Genomic DNA, 22,665 nt, shown 5'->3' with positions numbered 1-22,665 from the left:
TGCCAGAGCAGGCACAGGAAGCCGGGGCTTCCAGGGGCACTCATTTGGGGGCGATGATGGACTAGAATTCACAGTAGGTGCCCGGGCCTCCAGGTCAGGCGTCAGGATAGGCAGCATGGGCTGTGGCTGGAACGCGGCACCACAGAGGTAAGAAAGGTGATGGAGCCTGCAGGTCTGAGGCTGGTGAAGCTTCGGGTCAGGCCTGCTTTATCTTTGGAAATGCACAGTTATAAGAAAAACAAAAATATGAAGCTAGATAGAATATGTCTAAAAGCAAATGAGCAAGCAGTCGAGACTGTTTTATTTTTATTTTATTATTTGCTGGAAATACTTTTCAGTGAGCAGTGTGTTTCTTCCGAGAGGTACTCCAATGTGATCTCAAGAGTCCACATTAACTCCTTTTCTGGAAACTTCCTTTTCTTAATTGTTGTATTCTTGAAGAGCCTGGGCCATGAAGAGTTTGCCTAAGTTTTGGGCAGTGAACTCCTTGATGTTCTGGCAGTAAGTATTAATCTGACCTGTGCATTTGGCAAAGAGAAAGACAGTCACAACATTCCAGAAAATTGTAAAATGACCTAGAACACTAGTCAAACGAGAAAATCAGCATAATATAGAATCACCAGAATTTTATTTTGTTATGTTTTGAAAAAAGAGTTTGTAAGAATCAATTCTATTTGTTCATAAAGGATAATGAAGAATATAAGTTGTTTTGAATATAAACTACCTTCCACTCTTGATTACATGGAGAATAAAGAAAAACTACAACTTTTTAAAAGATTTTCAACAGGTAAGCACATATTAGCTGTACTGACTGTGCAGATCGGACCAACACTGTCCTAAGACAAGTGAAAAAACAGCCTTGGCTCTTCTTAGCCAGGTAGGAAGGAGATACCAAATCATAGAACGGCAAACTAACCTGACCCAGCTGTTAACCAGTACACTAGCACAGTCTGTGCTCTGGAAATATTAACAGCCTTCCGGCACAACCCTGGAGCCGAGACAGAGCAGAAGCAGGAAGTCCATGTGAGGAAAGGGCGCAATCACTGCTTTTTAAGTCTTAAAACTAATGATCTAATCTGATGCAATGGTTTCATTTTTTTTTTTTTTGAAAGTGTAAGAAATACATTTCTGCTTTATCTGGACCTTAAGTAAGTAATGTATCTCAGTTTCCCAAATTTAATGTATATGTGTACCAGAAAGTTTGAAGGAGTTTGGAATTTCCTCCCACACTAAAAATACATCAATGGAATTGAGAAATTGCAGAAGATCAGCTTTTCTTTGATTAGGATTTTTCATTCTAAGAAATCTCTCATGGACAACTGGCTGATGGAATCAAGCAGTATTTAACAACATGTATAAAGAAATACGGCAGTACAGCTAAATAAGAGCATGAATTGTTATGTGGCCAAAATCAAGCCCGAGCATAGGAAACAAGTCCTCTACCCCTTGAAGGCGGCGTTAAATGTCAGGAATCCCCAGCGAAAGTCCATCCAGAGTTACATTCATATTGCTATAATACAAGTCTAAGTATCTGTACTCTTTTCTGTTTTTTTCCCCCAGAAATTAGAAATGTGCTGTATTTATGAAATGTAGGTATGGAGGAAATAAAGCTTATAGGCACAGATGGCACCTTTTAAACAAATGTTTATATATTTATGAATTACGAGACAAGAGTCCACTATTTTTAGTGCACTTAATGGTGTCTTCTGGGGCAATGAACAGTTAGGGAAATACTTCTTCAAATCAAAAAATCCAGTTCAAGTCAAACACCCACATACAGACATGGGCTGGGTGCTAGACTAGAACATCAAAAGTAAGGGGTTTGAGCTAAATGATCTTTTGCATTATGAGGTTATAAATATTTTTTTTCTTGGTTTCCATGAAAGATGACTCACATAAAACCTTCCCATTTTAGAAAGTTTATATAATGCCATCTCAAAAGCGTTTAGATAAACACAGAGTGAAGCACTGAAAGGACCTCAGAAACAACAAAGACTGACAAATTGTTAAATTTCAGAAATTACAGGTGCTGGATTCAAATTCATCATTCAATCATTTTAAATATGCCAGCTATTATGACGTATTATTCTGTTTGTGAATCTCTCAGTGTCTTCTGCTTCCTAAAGAGTAAAGAAAACCAGCCTCGCCCTGCACTGGCTAACAGTACCTGCAATGAGCAGAGAATCCATCCTGGCAGGGGGCTGGTGTGGTTTGAAGAGTTTGGACAGATCCTCCTCAGGGAGCGGGGGTTCCCCTCGACTCTGGCGCTGCATATTCTCCTGCTGGCGACGCTGCTGATACTAAAATTCAGAGGAGAAATGATGCGGTTATTTTTCTCTGCCTGAGACTAAAAAAGACCTCCCTGACCTCTGCAATCAGCAAAACCCTATTGCTCTGAATTCCAACCTCGGTTTTATAAATGGCAACCTTAGTTGAGGCTAAATATGGCTACAGTCAAAATTTCCTTGCTGTAAACTTGAGTGTCACTCTGAGCTCTAAGAGTCTGTAACTAATGATTTGGAAAAACAAAACTGGTTATGTGAGAAACAGGGGGTTAAAAGCAAAGAAGCTCAAGATTAGTGAGTAAAAAGGAGTAACTTTACCATCACAAAGGCGTAGGTAACTGCACTACAAGTACGATTCGTCTTTAACTACTAAGTAATGAAACACCATACTGGGGAATTTTTTCAACTTTACCTGTACTAAAAATAACAGTAATACTGATGATGTTACTATTATAACATCACCATTACCGTTACTATTATAACAGTAAATACTATTACTATTCTTAATAACAGATAATCATCTGTGCTATTAGCTCTGCAGCTAAGAATGAATATTAGCTCAGATAATGTTTCAAAAGCTTTCAAACTCTGGATTCCCATGACCCTCTGCAGAGAAGGCAGGGGTGTATATAAAGGTATAGATCTATTATAAACTTATAGTTCAAATTACAGTCAAGATGCTAATGCTGTAGCATGCTTACAATAGCAAAGAAAATAATACTCCACACATAGCCTGAAAAGGTAGTAGCCGAAATCTGAAGTCCCTGCTTTCCTAAAGAAGGGGAGTAACTTGCAACGACTTCTACACTCATGATGGGGTCTGAGAGCAGAAGTGAGACAAATCTAAAAAGGGCTATGAATGGTGCTACTAAGTAAGAATAAATGTCAAATGCAAATTTTTTAAGACATATTAGAATTCTACAGAATAGCTCTTAAGATTGGTCTCCAGAATCAGCTGTCTCATGGGTGACAGATTTTCAATTTGATCCTCCATGTTGAGTCCTTCACCTACAGGAGGAGTCAGCTGGAGGATCAAATCAAGCTGGATTTTTCTCCTCCCCAGATTATAAGACATTTTCACTATCGTCATCTTCATCACCATCTTCTCAGTTAAAAAGAGGTACTTTATAGCTTTATCTGTGTTTTTTAAATTCTATGTATGGTAGAAACAAAGTATTTTAAATTTCACTGAATATATGAGCAGTGATAATAAAAAAAAAAGTAATGTAATATTCTGAGACCCACCTAGGTGTGCTTAGAATCCTATAGTTACCAACACTTACAGTACATTTTAATAAATGTGGAGAAGTCAAACACCTCACATGAATATGCATTCTGGAATCAACTTATTTATGAATCAAATACTAAGAACTTTTCAAAACAATACAGTCCAAAGCAATACTCCAGGAGGTGGGAAATTCATGTGGCCTTCAGGCAACACTAATAAAGAAAAGATTAAATGGCTGTAGCAGTGTGGATGTGCATATGAGAATATCCAGGTAACTCTAGGGTTTTTATCTGTATCATACTATCTATTTCACAGCAGTTGGTCTATTATTCCCTATCAAAATTGCTTGCTCTTAATCACAATTGCTCAGGTTTTTAAATGAACTGAAGATTGCTAACTATGCTGCAATGAGCCACTAGCAAACCAATTACAGTTAGTAAAGAAATGAGCTGTGACCCTCTAGACTCTTTCTGCCTCTGATTTTCTCAATAAATGTATCTTATTTGCATAACACTGGCATTTCAGTCTGAGCTTCGCATGCCAGTTCTCTTTAAGACAGGTATTTATAAGTACAACCTGTAAACAGTACATTAGGAACATACTATACAAAGAATGAACTTTTAAAATATGATAGTTACTAGCTAAGAGTTAAGGCTTTAACAAAGATAATTCAGGTCATTTTGAAGGTGACTTGAAGCATCATACTTAGAAATGAATCCTGTTTGCTGAGTTTTCCCACGATACCAACCTGATGTTTCTGCTGCTGCTGTTTACTCGTGTTCCGCAAATACGTGTTATATTTAACTATGTCTTGGCTCATTTCATCCACTCTGTCCATCAGCAACTGAAGGTTCTTCCCCAGATGATTGCTGAAATATAAAGTAAGTATACTGCCACGTCACACTGTAAAAGTTTTAGCTCTACCACTCTACGCAGTTCTTAGACAGGAAACTAACCTGCCATTTGCTGAAAGAATGAGCACACGGCACAAGAAAACAAAGTGGAAGAAAGAATGGGAGTCAGCTTGTTATTAAATTTTCCGTATCGAACCCACAACTGTAACTACAAGGGTGTCTCAAAAGCAGTTCAATTTCTTACTGTCAGAGCACACATATGTCAGAGCAGGAGCAGTCAAACATATTGAGCAGGCTATCTGCAATGTGTGTTTGCTGAACCACCAGGTTTAACCTAAGCTCAGTACTCCTGAACCCTTTTCCTCAGCCCAGCCCTGCCCTCCCCAAATGTGCTCCGGGGCATTCAGATAAGTAGCCACCGAAAGGAAGAACCATGCTGAGACTTCCAGCACATGATTTCTCTACATACAAGGTTCTAAAAGAGTAACAACAGCATTGACTCTGCAAAGCCAAGGGACGGCGGGCGTTCCTTTCCTCTGCCCTTCCTAGAATCTGAAGTACTATCATTCACCATTCTTTTACTCTCCAGAAATTTCTATTGCAGCTCATTTACCAAAATCTTCTTTTATAAAGTGATGCTAATGCTTAGTACAAGGCCTGCCGTACTCACTGACTTATGCCCACAACTACATCCCACCACGGTGAGGCCCACCATACACATATGTACTCTAAACGTAACTAGTTGACAAAAGTACTCATGCATGCATTTCAAACAGGTATTCACTAAACACCTATTATGTTCCAGCCTCAGTGTTAGCAAATAAAGAGACGACAGTGAATGAGACATTCAAGGTCTCGGTCTTCACTAAGCTTACAACTGACTGGGAGAGGGGAGGAGGCAGACAGAGAGACACTTTAGAGAGCATGGTCAGGATATCTCTTTAAAATGATGGCAGGCTGGAAGCAAAAGATAAAAAGGAAATCAGCCATGTAAAAGTATTCTAGGTGGAAGAAAGCACAAGCGCTGAAGGCCTGAGATGGGCAAGAACTAGACCTATGAAAAGAAAAGGCCTAACATGGCAGGAGCACAGAGATAGGGTTGGGGTCAGACAAGCACATACAGGAAGCCTCTGCTGCACCACAGAGCACCCCAACAACACTATGCACGGGACCCTGCCACTCCAGTGTGAATGGTGCTCTGGCCACATATTTTGCCTTAAATTTTAAAATGATCACCTTGGCCGCTCTGCAGAGAATTCACTGGAGAGTAGAAACTAGGAGATGACTAAGACTCTACTGTGGAATGCTGGCAAGAATGCAGAGAAATCAGAAAACTCACATACGGTGGTGAGAATGTAAAATGGTGCTGCCGCTGTGGAAAACCGTTTAGCAGTTCCTCAAACAGTTAAACAGTCACCACACGACCCAGCAATTCTACTCCTAGGTATATACTCAAGAGAACTGAAAACTTAAACTCACACAAAAATTTATGCATGTGTGTTGATATTATTCAAAAGAACCAGGAAGGAGAAAAAACCCAAATGTCTATCAAAGGACAAATGGATAAATTGTGATACATCCATACAACAGAATACGACTGAGCCATAGAAAGAATAAAGTACTGATGCATGAGTGAAACTTAAAGGCACTATGTAAGTGAAAGAAGCCAGACACAAAAGGCCACTTACAGTCTGGGTCCATCTACATGAAATGTCCAGAAGAGGCAAATCCACAGAGGCAGAGAGCAATCAGTGCCCACAAAGGGATGGGGGGAGAAGGGACCACTTAGGGGCATAGGGTTTCTGTTTGGGTGATGAAAATGTTCCAGAATTAGTGTAACAGTTGCAGAGTATTGTGAATATATTAAAAAACCACTGAACTGTATTCTTCGTACTGTGATATTAGAGAGAGAAACAGTGGTGGCTTGGGCTGACACGGTGGCAGTGAGCATGGAGAACAGTGGGCAGAGCTGAGAGACAGGAATCAAGGGTGACTCCCTGTTTCCTGGCTTGACCAGCTAAACAGTTTGGTTAATGAATAAAAATAAATCCAGTTAAAACATGGATTCTATACAGATTCCAACTGTAACCTGAAGAAAATTAGAAAGTTAAATAGAAAGGAAGAGCGTGTGTGTGTGTGTGTGTGTGTGTGTGTGTAGATACATTTATCTTTTAATCCCAGGTCTGGTAGTTGGTCCAGCAACTTGGCCTAAAACCTAAGAATCAACTGCTTTTTTCAAATTACATTCTATTTCATATTTATCTTATTACATTGTAATTTTATGAATCACTTTAACTTTTAAAATTTCTTCTGCTTTGGAAGCCAGATTTAGTATTCACTTCTTTTTTTTCCAATTTCTTAGTAGTCTGATTTTAATTCATTCATAACTTGAGCTGATGGTGCAAGTGAGGAATTAAAATAATTTTTCCCAATAGTTAATCCAATGTCCAGACCCACTGTTACATAGTAACACTGCTTTCCAAATAACTGCGGGATTGTAATTTAACAATACTGTGCCCTCTCACAGGCGTTCTTTCAACACACATTACAGAGTACATACTTACTTTTCCAGTCACTCTGTTATAAGATACTATACATAAGACACTGTTGCACTCAAAACATTCTGGTGAGAAGAGAGGAATGCAACACAGTGGTGGGAGAACGCAAGCATAAAAGATAGTTTGGTAGGAACAGACGAGACGTTCCAGATTATCCGACAGCTAACTTTTAAGTTTCTGAAGTAGCTGGAGATGGGAACTGGAGACAAGGAGGATTGGGGGGGGGGGGGGACAGACACTGCAGATACTGTGTGTAGGCAACACATTCGGAGACAGTGGCATGAAAAGCACAATGCATGTGAAGAACTGCAAGTAACTTGGGAAAAGGGCAAGAACGGGAAAAAAAGAGAGCTGGAAAACTGAAGAGGCAAACGGTCATAGCGAAAAGACTCCTGGAAGCTAGGGCTTTAGTTTGGATTCTATTTCAAGGACAGTGGGGAATCAGCCAAAAAATTTTAAGCAAAGGAATAATATGACCATATAATTTGCATTAGCAAGATCGCTGCAATAAAGATGGAAAGGTTAGAAGCAGGAAGTTAGGAGACTGTGAAAAGTAATCAGGAATAGAAATAATGAGGCTGACTTACAAAGTAGCAAAACACAAAGAATAAGATGAAATCACATGAGGAAAGACAGACACCCAAGGAGCACTGATATTTAGGGATGAGCAGAAAAAAATCTCACTGTGGAAAATGAGAAGAAAACCAGAAGTAACCCAGTGGTAGGATCCTAGACTCCAAAGAAAATATTTCAGGAAGGTGTTAGCAACACATTAATTGCTTAAGAGTCTGTAACTCCCAGCAATATCGTGATAAAGTCACTTTTTGCGACTTTAGCAAGAGCTCCAACGACAAAGAGTAAGCGGAACACTAAGTGTTGAGGATAAGTGGGAAATGAGTAAATACAGACAGAGACATGTAGAAAATTCTATTAAAAAGCTTGACTAAAAAAAAAGAGAAAATGGAGTAAAAGATGAGAGGAAATGGTTAACAACGGTTCGAGGTCAAAAGGTGTTCTTTCTATATCTTTGTTTTCTTAAGATGAGGGAGGCTTAAGTAAGTTTAAATTTCCTTACTTAGGAAGATGCATGTTCAAGTATTTAGGAGTTAAGTGTCATGTCCACAATTTCCTTTCAAATGGCTCAGGAAATAAAGTGCACATTTTTGTCTACAGAAAGAGCAGGTGCAAACATGGCAACATATTCAAATGATGAATTCAGGTAAAGGTTTATGGGTGTTTCTTGTATTATTATTCTATCAATTTTTCTCAACAGCCAAGCATTTTCAAAAACATTTTAAAATGGGAAACAACAGTCAATAAATGTAACAGAAAAGAACCAGTTCCTCTATAGAGGAACTGGAGATGTCTGAGGAAAGAGTGTGCAGAAAAGCAGAGGCCCGGAGGCCACCCCAGGGGAGACAATGACCCTTCACTTTCCCCAGTGGGAGGACTGAGGCCCTCAGAGTCATTTAGATACAAGAAATATTGTAATTAACTACATGGGTAGTTGTTAAATAAGTAATTTATGTCCTTAAGGGCAAAAGAATTTCACAGAAGGGAAAGATCACCACCAATCCTCAACTGGATGATCAAGGAGAGAGCAGTGACACTGGAGAAAGCCACGAAGGAGAGTTACTGGCACTGCAGAGAACAGATCTATTATTCTTTCCCAGACCTTAAATCTTGGAGGCTGACTACGCTGATTGTTAGCAATGAGAAAGCTGCTGCTAGCATAGACCTTCCCTCTCCACCAAAAGATGCGGAGCACCAGCTTTAATGTAAAGTGAGAACATGATGCGCTGCAGGTGTACCTCATTACAGTGAAAGACCACAAGCACAGGTATGTGGACTATAAACATTTCATAGCATTGCTGTTACTGTAATGCTCTTCAGAAACCTAACCAGTAAGAAATACTTGAAAATTTGCACAGTAGAGGCAGGACTTGAAGGGCAAAAGGAATTAACAATAGCACGTAACTATTTCACAGATAACGTTATTCACAGGAAATCAGGTCCATTACCAAGAGCAATTTTACGGGGCCCTTTTCAGTACCAGTTCAACTAGAATACTGAAACAGGGAGTTATTGTCAGAAGCTTCAATAATATACCCTTTTCTTTTATTGCCAAGGGAACAACTGAAAACAGACAACTTAAACAGATGTGAGCCGAGACAGGCAGTGATAAGTCTGCTCTGGCTGTAGTATCAACTTATCCTTAGTATCCTTCATATCTGATGCCCACCCTTAGTTTACTTTTTTAGAGACAAAATAAAAACAAAGTTGTTTTTTCATGTGTGAAAAGTTGAAGACTGTGAAACACATTTTTAAAAATTAATAAAGGCTGTTATGAAGTAACCATTACTAGAACTTCCACATAACAAAATTAAAATTGAGAATTAGAATTTTTTAATGAAAAGGAATGCAGTATGTTTTACTCATAGCATAGAGCAAATTCATCAGGTAAATCAAAGAGCTTGTATACACATATGGGTTGTGAATAGCAAGACCAAGTGAAATATTTAAGGAGCCGCTTAAGAATGATTTCTGATGTGGTTTCTCAGAAAAAAAATTTTTATGGCAAATGGCCTGATTACCATCATCATGCTACTAATGTTAGAAATTAAAATTTGAGAGGTACAAAGGTTACATTTCAGTCTTTTAAATTAATATTATCAGTGTTGGTCAAGGTAACAGTCCATTAGTATAAGCACTGCTTCACGGTTACTTTTTTTTTTCCTCCCAACGGGAACACCAATTTACCCTTTAAATAACTTCAAATGGAAAGCAAAGGGCTTCTCTTCCTAGTTCACATAAAATACAGAAGATAAAAACTATAATAAAATATCTGTCTAGATTTTAGTTGCTGTAGCGAACTAGGAACATTTTCCTGGCTATTATAAATGCTGCTTTGGACAAACAGACATTACAGACCAACTCATTGGTAATGGGAAAGCAGAGAAGGGCTCTATTTGTTTTGTATGCTCAATAAAGGAAGCTTGGGAAAAGGTGAAGACATAAATTATGTAAGCAAAAGCTTTCACATAGTAAATCTGAAATTATTATATAACTATATACTTAATATATCAAATTGTAACCTTGCATGCTGAAAAAGGTTCTTAGCTCAAATGCTTTAAATACAGGTGCACTGAGCATGTTTGTAAAAGCAACAAAGAAAAATATGACCTTCTACAAGAGACAAATTAAAGGGCTGTTATGAATTTATGTTTGCAGTCAAACAGTACACTCTTTAGTGCCAAATTAGCCTTGCAACCTGGCTATATTACTGAGCACTCTGTTTACCATCCAGTTTCCATCTCCTTCCCCTGGACAGACTTCCTAGTGGCCTCTGTGATGGATTCACGCAACAGAAGGTGGCACTTCAACCACAGTCCTACCCATCCCAGCGCAGAAGAAAAACACTGGGTATGCTGGTCCTTCTGGGTTTAGCCCACTTGTCTTGTATCGAAGGATTCTGAAGTCTGTGTATTCTTCTGTGCAAGCTTCTATCTGGGATAACTAGAGATCTGATAAAAAAAACTGATAAATAGCTAAATGTTCCAAACTGAGCACCTTGCTATTCTCAGACATTCAACAAATGCATACTGACTGATTGCCTGCTCTTTCCATTGAATCATTCTACAGGTCCGCTGTTAGCCCTCTCCTACCACAAAACAATCACTAACATCAAGCTTAAAGGATATTTAAGAGGGGCTACACACATGATTCTGTTCATATTTCTGTCAAAAGCAGTAAGTGAGGGAAAATGAAACATTAATTCCATTAAGGAAATAATCTGTTTTGGAACACGTCAGTCCGCATTTTACCAATATAATAAATAATACCTTAGCAACTGGACAGCTAAAAGCAGTCACAATGGAGGAAACTGTGTCACCACTGCCTAAGATAGTAAAAGCCAGGGTCAGGTTCAGGAAATTCTAATTTTAGTTGAAAATTCAAAAAGGAAGTTTACTACTAATAGAGTCTACATCTGAACAAGAGTAAGTACCACCAGGAAAACAAAGAAGAATTTTCGGTTTTCTCTCAAGCATTATTACATATCCAGACATAATACCATAAGCCTCTAAGGACAGTGTACAATAAATAAAGCTGAGACAAATTTAAAAATCGCTCCCCTATGGGCATTTACTAAATCAAAATGACACAGCAAAGATAGCAGAGGGTTCTTTTAATAACAGGAGATACTACAATTCAAACACTGTCTTGCTTTATCAGTAAGCTTGGCTTTTCCCTAGGACTGTAGCAGGGCTGGACAAGTACTACATGTGAACACTACATCTTAAGAGCCTCAAAATGTGAAGTAATTTTTTTTTTCTTGTTTCACAGGTTAAAGTCTAAGTAAAAGAATCTTTAGCAGAAAGTGATTTAAAAGGGGGGGTGGGGGGGACCTTTCATTAGACAGGACCGCTTACCTGCTAGCAAGACTGAGCAATTCATGTTTATCTGCTACAGCTGACTTTTTCTCAAGCTCCCACATTAGGACGTTGATCAGATGTGAATTTTTAATTACAATCGGCACTTCTTCAAACATGTGCTCAAAGGTGATATTTCCCTTTTTCAATCTGTGAAGCATGTTAAAAAATATGTTAGTCTGGTGGTCAGAAGGAAGTGTTAAAGTGACTATTTCATACATCTTTCCTAATTACAGACCCTCTCTAGGATCTTTGTTTCATTAGCACTTTTTTTAAAAAAGGGAAAGCAACTAGAGTTTTACAGAGTTAAGCATAAGTTGAGTGACTTGAGCAACTTTGAAAATCATCTGAGTTTGAGCTATAAGACCAGAAAATAAGACTCTTGGCAAAAGAAACTATTCTTTCTCTATATCAGGTAACTTCAAAATGTCACGAATACGAAAATGTAAATGTCATAGTAAGTTATGCTATATAATCTATATCTAAAATATTTAAAATAAATAGCCAGAAAAGAGAAATACTCTAGTTCTTGGAAAATTCATTTTAAAAGCAAACTGAACTAAAGAGATTAAAAAAGCAGAAGGCTTACAGGGTATTCCACATACAATGGTTCAGAACACAGCAAGAATGCAACTTCTCATAGTTTAGTTAGAACTACCAGACACAGGAATTGTTCAGGAGTTAGCTTTTCTTTTTAAATTCTTTGCAACTGAATTTCTTTAGGAGTCAAAATGGGAAACTACCAATGAACTGTCTGTCCCACAAGAAGTCAAAGCCACTAACTTTAATTTAGTTAAGATGTAAAACTTCTTCTAATTAAAGAAAATGAAAGAATTCTGACTTATTTAAAATGTTGGTATAAAACATTCCAATGCCATTATGTAGGATCACAAAACCGCTTTATCAATTCTCTGCATACCTGTCACCCATTAAATATCCAAAAAGCCACATTCTTCATTTAAAATGTTTGTATCGTTCCACCCACCAACCCCACAATGAAACAGATCAGAAAACAAGACATATAGTTCGCAACTATTCAGACACAAAACTTACAATCTGACAGCCGCTGATTACTCATCCCATCTCCCTGTATCTAATCATTTATTTCTTCAAATCCAGTAGCTAGCTAATTAATTCCCACTCTAACTGAATTCACCCATGGTGAGAACAGATGAGACATTCCATAAAGAACAGTTTAAACATGGAAAGGGAGAGATCAAGTGGCACTCAGCCATGCAGAAACTTCTCCCGTCCACATGGCAAAAACATTACCACACCACCACCAGCGATTCAATAAATGTAACAAACTAATATCTTAAAAGAAAAACACCCAATCCTTAACATATGCCTCATAGGCCCCCAGACACTTACGCTTCAGGAGAAAAATCCTTCTCTTTACAAACTTCCATCAGTTTAGGAGTCAGTCTGTATGCCTTTAGTGAGAGAGACCCTTGGGCAGTTTTTATGGGATCTCAAATAAGGAAAAGAGAAAGAAATTACTAAGAATTTTGACACTATCAGTGCTCAAATAACACTGGTTCTAGGCATATTCTGTTACTTACTGTATAATCTTTAGAAAATGAAGATCAAAATAAATAATCAGAACACAATCGGAAGCAGATTCAAACCAGTATAGCAAACAGTAACTGAAAATGTAGGAATCTATTGCCCTACTTATAATAGGCAGAATAACTTCCTTCTGAAAGTAAAAATAGGAGATTCAAAATAGTTATTTTCAAATCCATTCCTCAGCTAGAACCAGCAATCTTGATGAAGATTAAACACAGCATATGTTCTACACATCTTATATACATCTTGCATAATTAGAAGGAAAATACTGATGAATATTAAACATGAAAATTCACTGGATACATCCGTATACTTCTTCAGTCAACTAATTTAAGTGAATGCTCTGAAAACAAAATTTATTCATTTTAATAATCGCTGTTCAAATTTTTTGGTTAAAACAGATTCTAAAAACAAAACCACTAAAGTCAAAGTGCAATCACAAGTGTCTTTTTAGTTTTAGAGAAGCTAATTTTGTCAAAACTAACTGCTTAAACGCTCCGTGAGTCAGGGAGCTTAGCGCTTTGCCGCATGATAACCGCTCCGGCACACCAATATTCGCCTGAAACCTGTGTTAACATTCATGTTGTCTGAAACTTAACACAGTGAAACTTTTAGCAATAGGTGATAAAATGAAAACCAAAATAGATTGAAACAAGTGGAAAATTCATCAAGGTCTGATGATGCAATGTTTCCAGCCAATATAAGTACACTTTAACAACTTGTTCTTTACTGTAATCCAATTGTTAACATACTGAAACAATTTGGGGGCAGCTCATAAGATTGATCGTATTCATTAGTATTTTTTCTGACAGATACTCAGGACGTTACATTTACTTCTCAGCTGGAAACTATATGCAAGTCTGCCAGATATGGCAAACTGTGAGTGTTTGGGGAGGGGGAAGGCTATAAAGCTGTTAAATTGCCTACAGTTCTGATACAGCACAGAACATCTGGTCTGGAGAGCTTGAGGAAACACCATTAAATAGGCCGAAAAGAAAAAAATCTTTGTGCTAAGAAACAGTCCAGGTTTTGTACGCTGCTGTCAGAGGTATAAAAAAAACTTGGCACGCTGTGTTATGATTGGTCAGTCACGTACAGAGCCAGACACTCCAGCAATCGGGGTTTGTTAGACATCTGGTCTAGTTCCACCAGCCCCTTCAAATGAGGGAGGGGAGATGGAGGAATAAAAATGAAGCAGCTACTCCAGCATTCCAAAATGTACACATCAGGGCTCTGATAGCAAGAAAAATAAACAGAAAGAAGGAAACCCTGTCTAGACGTAGCTGCTGCTGAGGCTGCTGCAGAAACAGGGTTGGTATTTACTTGAGAAGGCCTGCCAGGCTGCTCTTAGAGGCAAAAAGGCAGAAAGCAAAAATAGTAGTAGTAGCAATAATATTAAGGGAAGAAAAGAATAATAAAGGAAACTCCTACTAACCGTAAATGAGAACGACAGATTCTTCAATGGCATGCTGGTAACTGAACTGAGAGTCCAGAAGCGCCCGGGTGACGAACGAGCCATAGTACGTGGACTGGTACCAGCCCACGTGCAGGTGATCAATGTTTACGTGGCGAAGGCTCCGCATCATTTCCATCTGATACTGAACTAGATGATGGGGGTGCAGGGGACAAAGGAAAAACTATTCAATGAAGTCACCATATTAAAAACAAGCCTTTTGGGAAACAAATTTCCATACAACTATTTATTAGCTAAAGGGAACAGGTTTCCAGATTTAAAATTCATTTGGTTTACATATAAAGAAAACAAAATTAAGCTTTCAAATCATCAGAGCATTCCTTTCCTCATTAACAAAAAAACATTTTGTAGAAAAGGTATTAAAAATGGAATAATAATGCCTTATTGCAAACAAGGAATTATTAAATGTGGTCTCTACTTTTAAGAAAAAATTTGTGTAATTACTAAAGTGGTTGAAGGAAGTTTCAATTGAATTAATAAGTGAGAAAAGTTATCAATGTCTTCTTCAATGCAGCTTTTAGAACTGAGAAGTTAAAATCATCAAGAAAACTAATGGAGAAACAATTAACTACCACATTATTTAAATATGAACAGGATACAAGCTGTAGATAATTAAAACTGTAAGAATTCATTTTTGCCTTCATCTGGTGCCCCCTGCTGCATGTGCTAAATTTTAAAAAGAATTCTTTTTTCTTGTCTGTGTGTTCTTTTGTGTTAAGTCATCAACACTGTTTTGTTTTTTTTTTTTTCATTAGAATCGAGTTATATTTTAAGCACCATGTAAAGAATTAAATGGTTGGATGACTACTCATGAAATTAATGACTGTAATGTATATTATTAACTTCAAGCAATGTTACTAGAAAAATAGGTGCAAACTGACAATATAATAAATAATATATTTTTAAAAGCAATATAGCCCAATAATGAGTAGCAAATACATAAAACAGAAAAATATTATATAGTTAACATAATATCCAAGCTATTTCTATTACATGAATGCATGGCTACACTGAATAAATATGAAAAAATTAATATTTTGCTTAACTCAGAATCTAACAATTTCATTTTAGAAACTCTTAATCAGGTTTTAGCAAAAGTAAAGTTAAATGTCATTTCCTTGTTTATAGTGCTATGGTTTTATAAAGCAAACAAGATTCAGGATCATAAAGTATAATCCTCAGATGGACACAGTCTTTTCAACACTTGTTACTAGGTAAAGCAATTATAAATCTGCTTAGTCCAAGGAAAGTTATCTTTCTCTTGACAAAAGATGGCAGCCAAGTATTCAACTATTTAAGAATTACACATTTTTTGAAGTTTTGTTTTTATATAAAACATGATGGCTTCAAGAAGCAGCAGTATAAAATTAATATGGTAATCTTATATCAATTATCTTTTATCTTAATTTTTCGTCTCTGTAACACATAAGAAACCCCTTCCTAGTCAGTTTAATGGATTCTTATTAAACACATAAATATGGGATAGAACTACTGCTATGGTCTCTTTCTGCTTTAAAATTTCACAACTATTTTAAAGTAAAACCACTGATTCAGCTAATAAAATTTAATCAAATTTAGTTTATGAATAGAAAAATCCTAGTATCATCAGTAAAATAGGAGCCAGAACTAAATTTAATATTTAATTTAAAGGGATGGGAAACGGGAGATGGGAAAGATTACCAAGTAACTGACAATACAAGCACACTTCTATAGGATGAATTTTTTTTAAATTGGTACTTCCAAAACATGTTAACTGTACAATTTAGCTATGATAGAAGCAGAAGTCAGATTCTACCAACTAGCAATAGTAGAAAAGAAGGAAAAACCTGGAATCTAGAGATCTAGGTTCTCAAGTCAGCGCTGCAATTTCTCCCACAGGGGACCTTGCTGTCTTTCTCCGATGCTTCCTGTGTCCAGAAGGGTCTGAGAGTTCATCCCAGTCAGAATGCTACGACTCCACACTGTTCACTGGACATGCTAATTGTAAGTAATGATCTTTCTATGAACTAAAGCAGGACCTCTAGCATTAATAATTTTTAAAAATGCATTTATCTGAAAAATATTCCGTGATCTTACTAAACCAAATAGCCTGTATATAATAGATTTTATAATAGCATTTTCAGGATGCATGAGGTAAAAACCTTTACGATCAGCAGCAAACTTTCAGACTCTTTCTTCATTCCTTCTTCTTCCCTACCTTACAGCCCCCTGGATAAGGATGAGGAAAATGCAGTATTTCTCTCAGCTAGGGAAGAGACTAAGATATGAGGCCTGCTGCTCTGTGGAGTTACCATGTAATAAATACCAAAATATTTATTTCTAGACACTGAGGAATAGAGAAATAAACCTCTATATTATGGGTGGGGGTTAGAGGTGGAGCACTCCCATTTTCCTCTTCTACAGGTTAGAAAAATCATAACATACAAGATTTTTGAGGCTTTAGTAAAAATTTATTTTTAAGGTCATGAGAGTTTTCATATGACAAATATTACAGACGAAATTACAAATTTAAGGGTTCAAAGCAATGACAGGTGAGTTAATAAAACTGCTTTTGAAAATCTACAATGAACTGGAATTTCACTATTCACAAAAAATATGTGAACTTTCAGGTCATTCTTCATCTTGGTTTGGCTTACTACCCCAATTTTTTAAATTAAAAAACACTTTAAAAAAAAAATGTGTGTCCTCTTGGAGGCATCCCACAGAGAAAGAAAGGATCTGAAAAGACTGCAAGTGATCCTTGAAAAGGCGAGAGTGAGGGTGCTAGAGCCCCCAAGTGAAGCAGGGGTGCACTGAGGCCCAGTCCTCACCAGAACTACACATGAGGTTCCAACAAATGCATGGTTTGCTTTGATTTAATAAAAATAATTTTTTTAAGAAGTCATATTTTCTATTACATGCAAGCCAAGGAACAAGAGACAACTCAGGAACAGCCAAGTGAATTTTTAACTCTGCAGGCTTTTAGGTCTATGTCCTTGTTCTGATGTTGATGTAGACATGTGACTCTTGTCTCCCTTCACCCACAGTTTCTCCTCCTCCTCTAACCCAAGTTCTCAAAAAGTGCAAAGTCAAACCCTGCAAAAGCTTCCTGGTAAACCTAAGGAGGGATAAGACATGCAGAGCAGACTGTCCCACTTAACTGTCTCAAAACTGTGCTCCCAACACCTCCATCAATCAGCTAAGCTGAGCTGCCACACCAGCTGACACCTATTTACCCCTCTGACAAGGAAAAAAGGCGTGACACAGTGACATGCCAGTAAACTTTACAGGGGAAGTAGGACCAGCCATGCCAGAGTCTACTCTCCCAGGCAAACGCCATTGCTTTTATGGCTATGCTAATCCCTCCCAGGGGTTCCGCTTGACGTGGAGAATACACTGCGGGTGGGTAGGGAGGCATGAACAAGAAACCCGGTTTAGCGAGGACACTGATGCAAACAGGGAGGGGAGGAGGCTTGTGCTATCTGGAAGTGGCTGTGAGGATGCCAGTGGACCAGCCCCCAGGTTCGGGGGGGGGGGGGGCGAGGGTGATGCTATTTCCTTCTCATTCCCAGCCATCCTCACCTCCAGGCTGGAGTTTTAAAAGAAGGGTATAAAAGATGTGGCTAGACACAGGTAAGTGCCCCACCTTACAAAGAAGAGAATCACAGCAAAAGAAACAAAGAAAGGAGAAAGAAAATTGAAGTTCCTTGACACACAGTCCCATACCTCCCTATCGCTGAATTGATGCAGATGAGAAACAAGGGTTTATCGGCAACTTTGCCAATAAAAGTTGGTTCGGGGTTAGACACACTTTCATTTTTGTTCTAAAGGTCTCACATTTAACAGAAGTCCAAGCGGCAATTTCAGCGATATTCACTTCTAAGTTAATGGCTAAATATTTCTGGAGAATTTTCCAAAGATGAATAGCAAGGGAAAACTTTTTGGGAGAGGGGACTACGTTAAAATTTATGATAATATTCAACAGAAAGGCTCAGGATTGTGTAGTGAAAAGTTTAGGAAAGAACGTTTTAAACATTCTTAGTCTCCTACCGACTGAGGAGAAACAGTGCGCAGCAAATGAATTTCAAAGACAAATTGGTAGTTACTACTAAGCCAACTCAAATTACTAATACAAAAGCTACACTTAGATTCAACTGAGGTGGTGCTACAAAATTTGGAAGGATTATAAAAATGAGTCGAAGAGTTATAAATCTCTTCAACCTCTACAACCGTCTTAATTGGTTACGCCTCTCCCAAGCAAAGGAGAGCCTGGTTTACAATATTGAATACACTAGAAGTTTGGCACCAGTGTATTCATATTCACTTTTTCCAGATACCCTCTTTGCAAAACAGTCAATCTTAAGTTGCCTAGAGCTAAAACTGTCTTAACTGAGGTAAGCTGCCCAATAACTATTCCTTTCAAAAATCCACATTTGTTGGGCTTTCTCTTGTTTTTATCTTCAAATATGAAAACACTGAAAATAATGTGCTGTCTCGTATTAAAATGCTCTATCTGCACTCACAGTGGCAAACAACCAAATAAGAGTCTGAGATCTGAGTTCTCCTGAAGACCACTGGGAAGGACATGAATTAGAAGCTTTTCAACTCAGCAGAATAATTAATTAGCATTCTTTTCACTTTCAATTCCTCACCTTTATTTTAAAAATCATCTCTATTTTATTACTTTAAAGTGAGACTTCATGAAATACAATTTATCACCAAAAAACAGGAACAAAGAATTACCACAGTTGGCCAGGCTGCGATGAGCTGAAAGCAGAAAGCTAAAGTGGAGGCATACTCTAAATAAAACTCAGTATCTGTCTCACAGACGTCTTATTAGGGAACTCTTAGAGGACAAAGTAATAATCAAATTTAAATTTTAAAAGTTAAAAACAATTCAATGGATCTGTTGTCTTATTCAATGACTTAACGTCTTACAAATAAACCTAAAGCATTTAAAATATAATAAAATCACATTAAAAACACACACTGAATCAGCCTGGAGGAAAATGGCAAGGCTAATAAGCACCAGGAAAGAAACCAGCACTTAGTAAGCACTTTTTATGTCAGACTTCCTGCTAACTGGTCTACAAATGATATCTGACTGTATTCCTCACAATAACTCTAATGAGCTAATCATGATTATTGAAATCCTTTTAGAAAAGTTGTTTACCACAGCTTACAGCTTGAAAAAGTGACAGGACTCAATCTGACTTCAGGCTTTCTGACTCCAAAGCCCAGGCAACCACCCATTTACAGAATCTCATCTCTTCTTGCTGATAAAGTGTTGAGTAAATTATTTCTGAATCAGTACAGCATAACAGATACAAAAGAAATACACTTTCTAGGTTTTCAGAAACCACAGCTTGTGCACATCTGATCACCAAACAAACCGTTTTTAGCACTACCAGCAGGATTTTAAGCGATAAAACGACCTTCAAAGATTTTTAAATGTTGAGATCGAAAACTTACCACAAATATGTAATCAAAACTCCTAAAATACTGCATTCTATGTTACTATTTGCAACTTATGCCAGGACTACTTTGTAATTAAGAACTGGCTTAGATCAAGATGACCTGCACAAACACATCAAGTAAAGGAACAAAGAAAGAGGGATCTAGTACACATGCTCTTTGCAGCAAAGAAACTAAGCTCAATCAAGAGATGCAAGTATCTTTAAAAGCAAACAAACAAACAAAACCCCACAACTCTGAAACAAATCAATGATTGCAACAAACATGACAGGGAAAAGGAATACATCAAAATCTCCTATCTGTTCTAGCACTAGGGCTCACCTAAGTAGAGCTTTCTAAGAAAATAATTACAAGTCTCTTTTCCAGCAGCACCATGGGACACCAGTGAGCACCCAAAGGCTAAGAACTGTGAAGACTCTGCCCCATTATTTAATAACACAAACTATTCTGTGCTTTCCCCCTTCATATCAGACTTTCTGCCAAGCCACACATACGTTTCAGGCAATGTTCAAAGCTAGTAGCAGATGTAGATTTACGCAAACAGAATGTGCACTTGAAAAAAGAATTAAATAAGAGTCTACTTTGGGTAAGAGAACTAAAGAGTACACATTTCTTAAAACTTCCATATTCTCTTCACCCAGCATATAGTAGGTACTCACCCTTCCCCTCCACCAATACAGCTGTTATTAAGGCCACTCTGGGACTGCTTAAGAATTATGGCCAGAGTTCAATTTCTCACAGTAAACTGTCCAATATAAATTAGACTCTACCTAGAAAGTAACCTGTTCTATTTAAAAAAAACTAAAAATATTGCCTTTCTTAATAATCGTATCACAAACAGTTTTTAAACAGTTCATTTGTCCTGGGTAGTTTAATTTCTTCTTTAAAGCATTTATGAATTCTGACAAATAATTTCTTCTGAATGCCAAGCTGGAAGTAAGGGAACAGGGATGTATGTACCACTCTTATCTTTTAAAACTAGCAAAGCTTTGAAAATTATTGGAAATAGGGGTTTTGAGGTTTTTTTTTTAAAGAGATTTTAATGTATCTCAAGAGGCCTCCTATGAATAAAACTGGATTCTTCACAGAAAATACTGTGTATATACTGCAACAAATTCATATTGTTATCTTCTTAACCAAATCATGAAACATAGCCAAGAGATCCTATTTCACTGAAGTTATGAGAATTTTATACACACACACATACACACACACACACACACACACACATGCCCTTGGCTGTGAAAACAGATGCAAGAAAGATGATAGAGCAACTAAGTTAATTGTATGTCATTTGAGATCTGTTTACACAAAGTGAATTCACCTTGATGGGACCAAGGGATATAGAGCCCCTTCCTTACTTCTCATCATGAAGAATTCTTACTTAAAGAATAATATAATGACCACTGCTACCTCTTGCTACAATTAAAAGCACAGTATGTTGGAAGACCAAATGAAAATCTCTGGATTTAGAAAAATATTTCATGTTTTCATGAGGACAGGTAACATCCCTGTCATATTTAGAGCTATGTATCAGGTATTTGATTAATGCTGGCACAAAGTCAGGTGCCGAAAGAAATGTTTCAAAGAAATGTGATTGTTGTTAATGTACTAGAGAATGGTCACATTTATCAGGAAATGATAGCGATTGATCGATCTCCATCTTACCATGTTCACAAAGGACATGAAGTAGCTTGCATTAAAACATAATCAGTGAAATTAGATCTAGGGAAAGTATAAATTAGAATAAAGAAAGCAGAAATTGAAGGTGAGGCACAGACCTGAACAAAGTGAAGCAAACCATAGGCATTTTGATTAAAATGCACAAATTTAGGTCTGAGCATTCTGGCAATCAAAACAAAAGGGGAAACATGGTGATTTATATTACCCAAAGGGAGAAAAACATCAGAGCTCAAAGTAAGACTTTCTCTAGTTCTCAATCCTACAATAAAATTTTCATGTGGGATTTCAAAGGAAAACTATTGTGCAGTTTTTGGAGAAGCAAAAGACATTTGTTACAGAACAATCACAATTGATTAACCTTTTTTTTTTTTTTTATAAATCTACGATGTTAATCTAAAAACAAGGAGACAATGACTCATGAGCACTTTTCACAACACAGAGAACAGCTGGTACAAGTTACCAAAAAAAAAAAAAAAGAAGAAGAAGAAGAAGAAGTAGAAGAAGAAGAGCGAGCTACTAAAATGAATTGTTTCATCCTGTAAGAAACTAGCTATCAAACTCAGGCTGTTCAAAAAATAGAATGGGATGCATCAGTAGTGAGCACCAAATATTCAAAATAGGGAACAAATGGTCACTTTCTGGAAGTACTGTTTGTAGTGTGCAAGCAAAACTGTTCATTTTGAAACCATTGTCTGAGCACCACCTGTGCTGGGAGCCTGACAAAGTCATAGTGACATGTTGTTTAATAAAGGTGCTCCCTCCTCAATACAAGCTAATTGGTGGCTAATTAATGTATTATTCTCTCTGAACCTTAATTTCCTCATCTAGAAAATGGTGGTTTCAACTTCCAACCATGTGATGACAGCAATTTTAAAAACTTACCTCCGGTCCAGATGGCCGTTTGCTTTAACGAGCATTGTCAGAGTGACTACTTCCTTAGGTAGTGCACTCTGTAGAAGTATACCCTGACTTTATCAATCCCACCCTCCATACCTACTCATGCTATGTTTTCTCCCTCAGTGAGAGGCCACCTTCTTCCACACTCAGGTCATATAGTCAGTCTTCTAACTTCTTAGTAGCTGTCAAATTTGTTTTCTCCAAGACAGAAATCATTTAGAGTGTTTCTAAAA

General features: G+C 37.4%; 1 protein-coding gene across 3 annotated transcripts in view; it reads right to left on the bottom strand.

Annotated features, from left to right (window-relative positions):
* Positions 1-294: 294 nt before the first annotated feature.
* Positions 295-22,665, bottom strand: part of EIF3H (eukaryotic translation initiation factor 3 subunit H) — a 97,392-nt gene continuing 75,021 nt past the window's right edge. For all 3 annotated transcript variants that reach the window (XM_032468109.1, XM_032468107.1, XM_006186465.3), the window contains 6 exons: positions 14,360-14,527; positions 12,727-12,826; positions 11,356-11,505; positions 4,262-4,382; positions 2,168-2,300; positions 295-518 (listed from right to left, as the gene is read on the bottom strand). In XM_032468109.1, the coding sequence (XP_032324000.1) occupies positions 421-518; positions 2,168-2,300; positions 4,262-4,382; positions 11,356-11,505; positions 12,727-12,826; positions 14,360-14,527 (770 nt within the window). In that variant the 3' untranslated portion in view covers positions 295-420. The remainder of the gene's footprint in view (positions 519-2,167; positions 2,301-4,261; positions 4,383-11,355; positions 11,506-12,726; positions 12,827-14,359; positions 14,528-22,665) is intronic.

The sequence above is a fragment of the Camelus ferus genome, chromosome 25 (assembly GCF_009834535.1).
Source record: "Camelus ferus isolate YT-003-E chromosome 25, BCGSAC_Cfer_1.0, whole genome shotgun sequence".
In the NCBI taxonomy this organism is placed as follows: domain Eukaryota; kingdom Metazoa; phylum Chordata; class Mammalia; order Artiodactyla; family Camelidae; genus Camelus; species Camelus ferus.
Note: the sequence above shows the minus strand (reverse complement) of the source record. Positions and strands in the feature narration are given on the sequence as shown.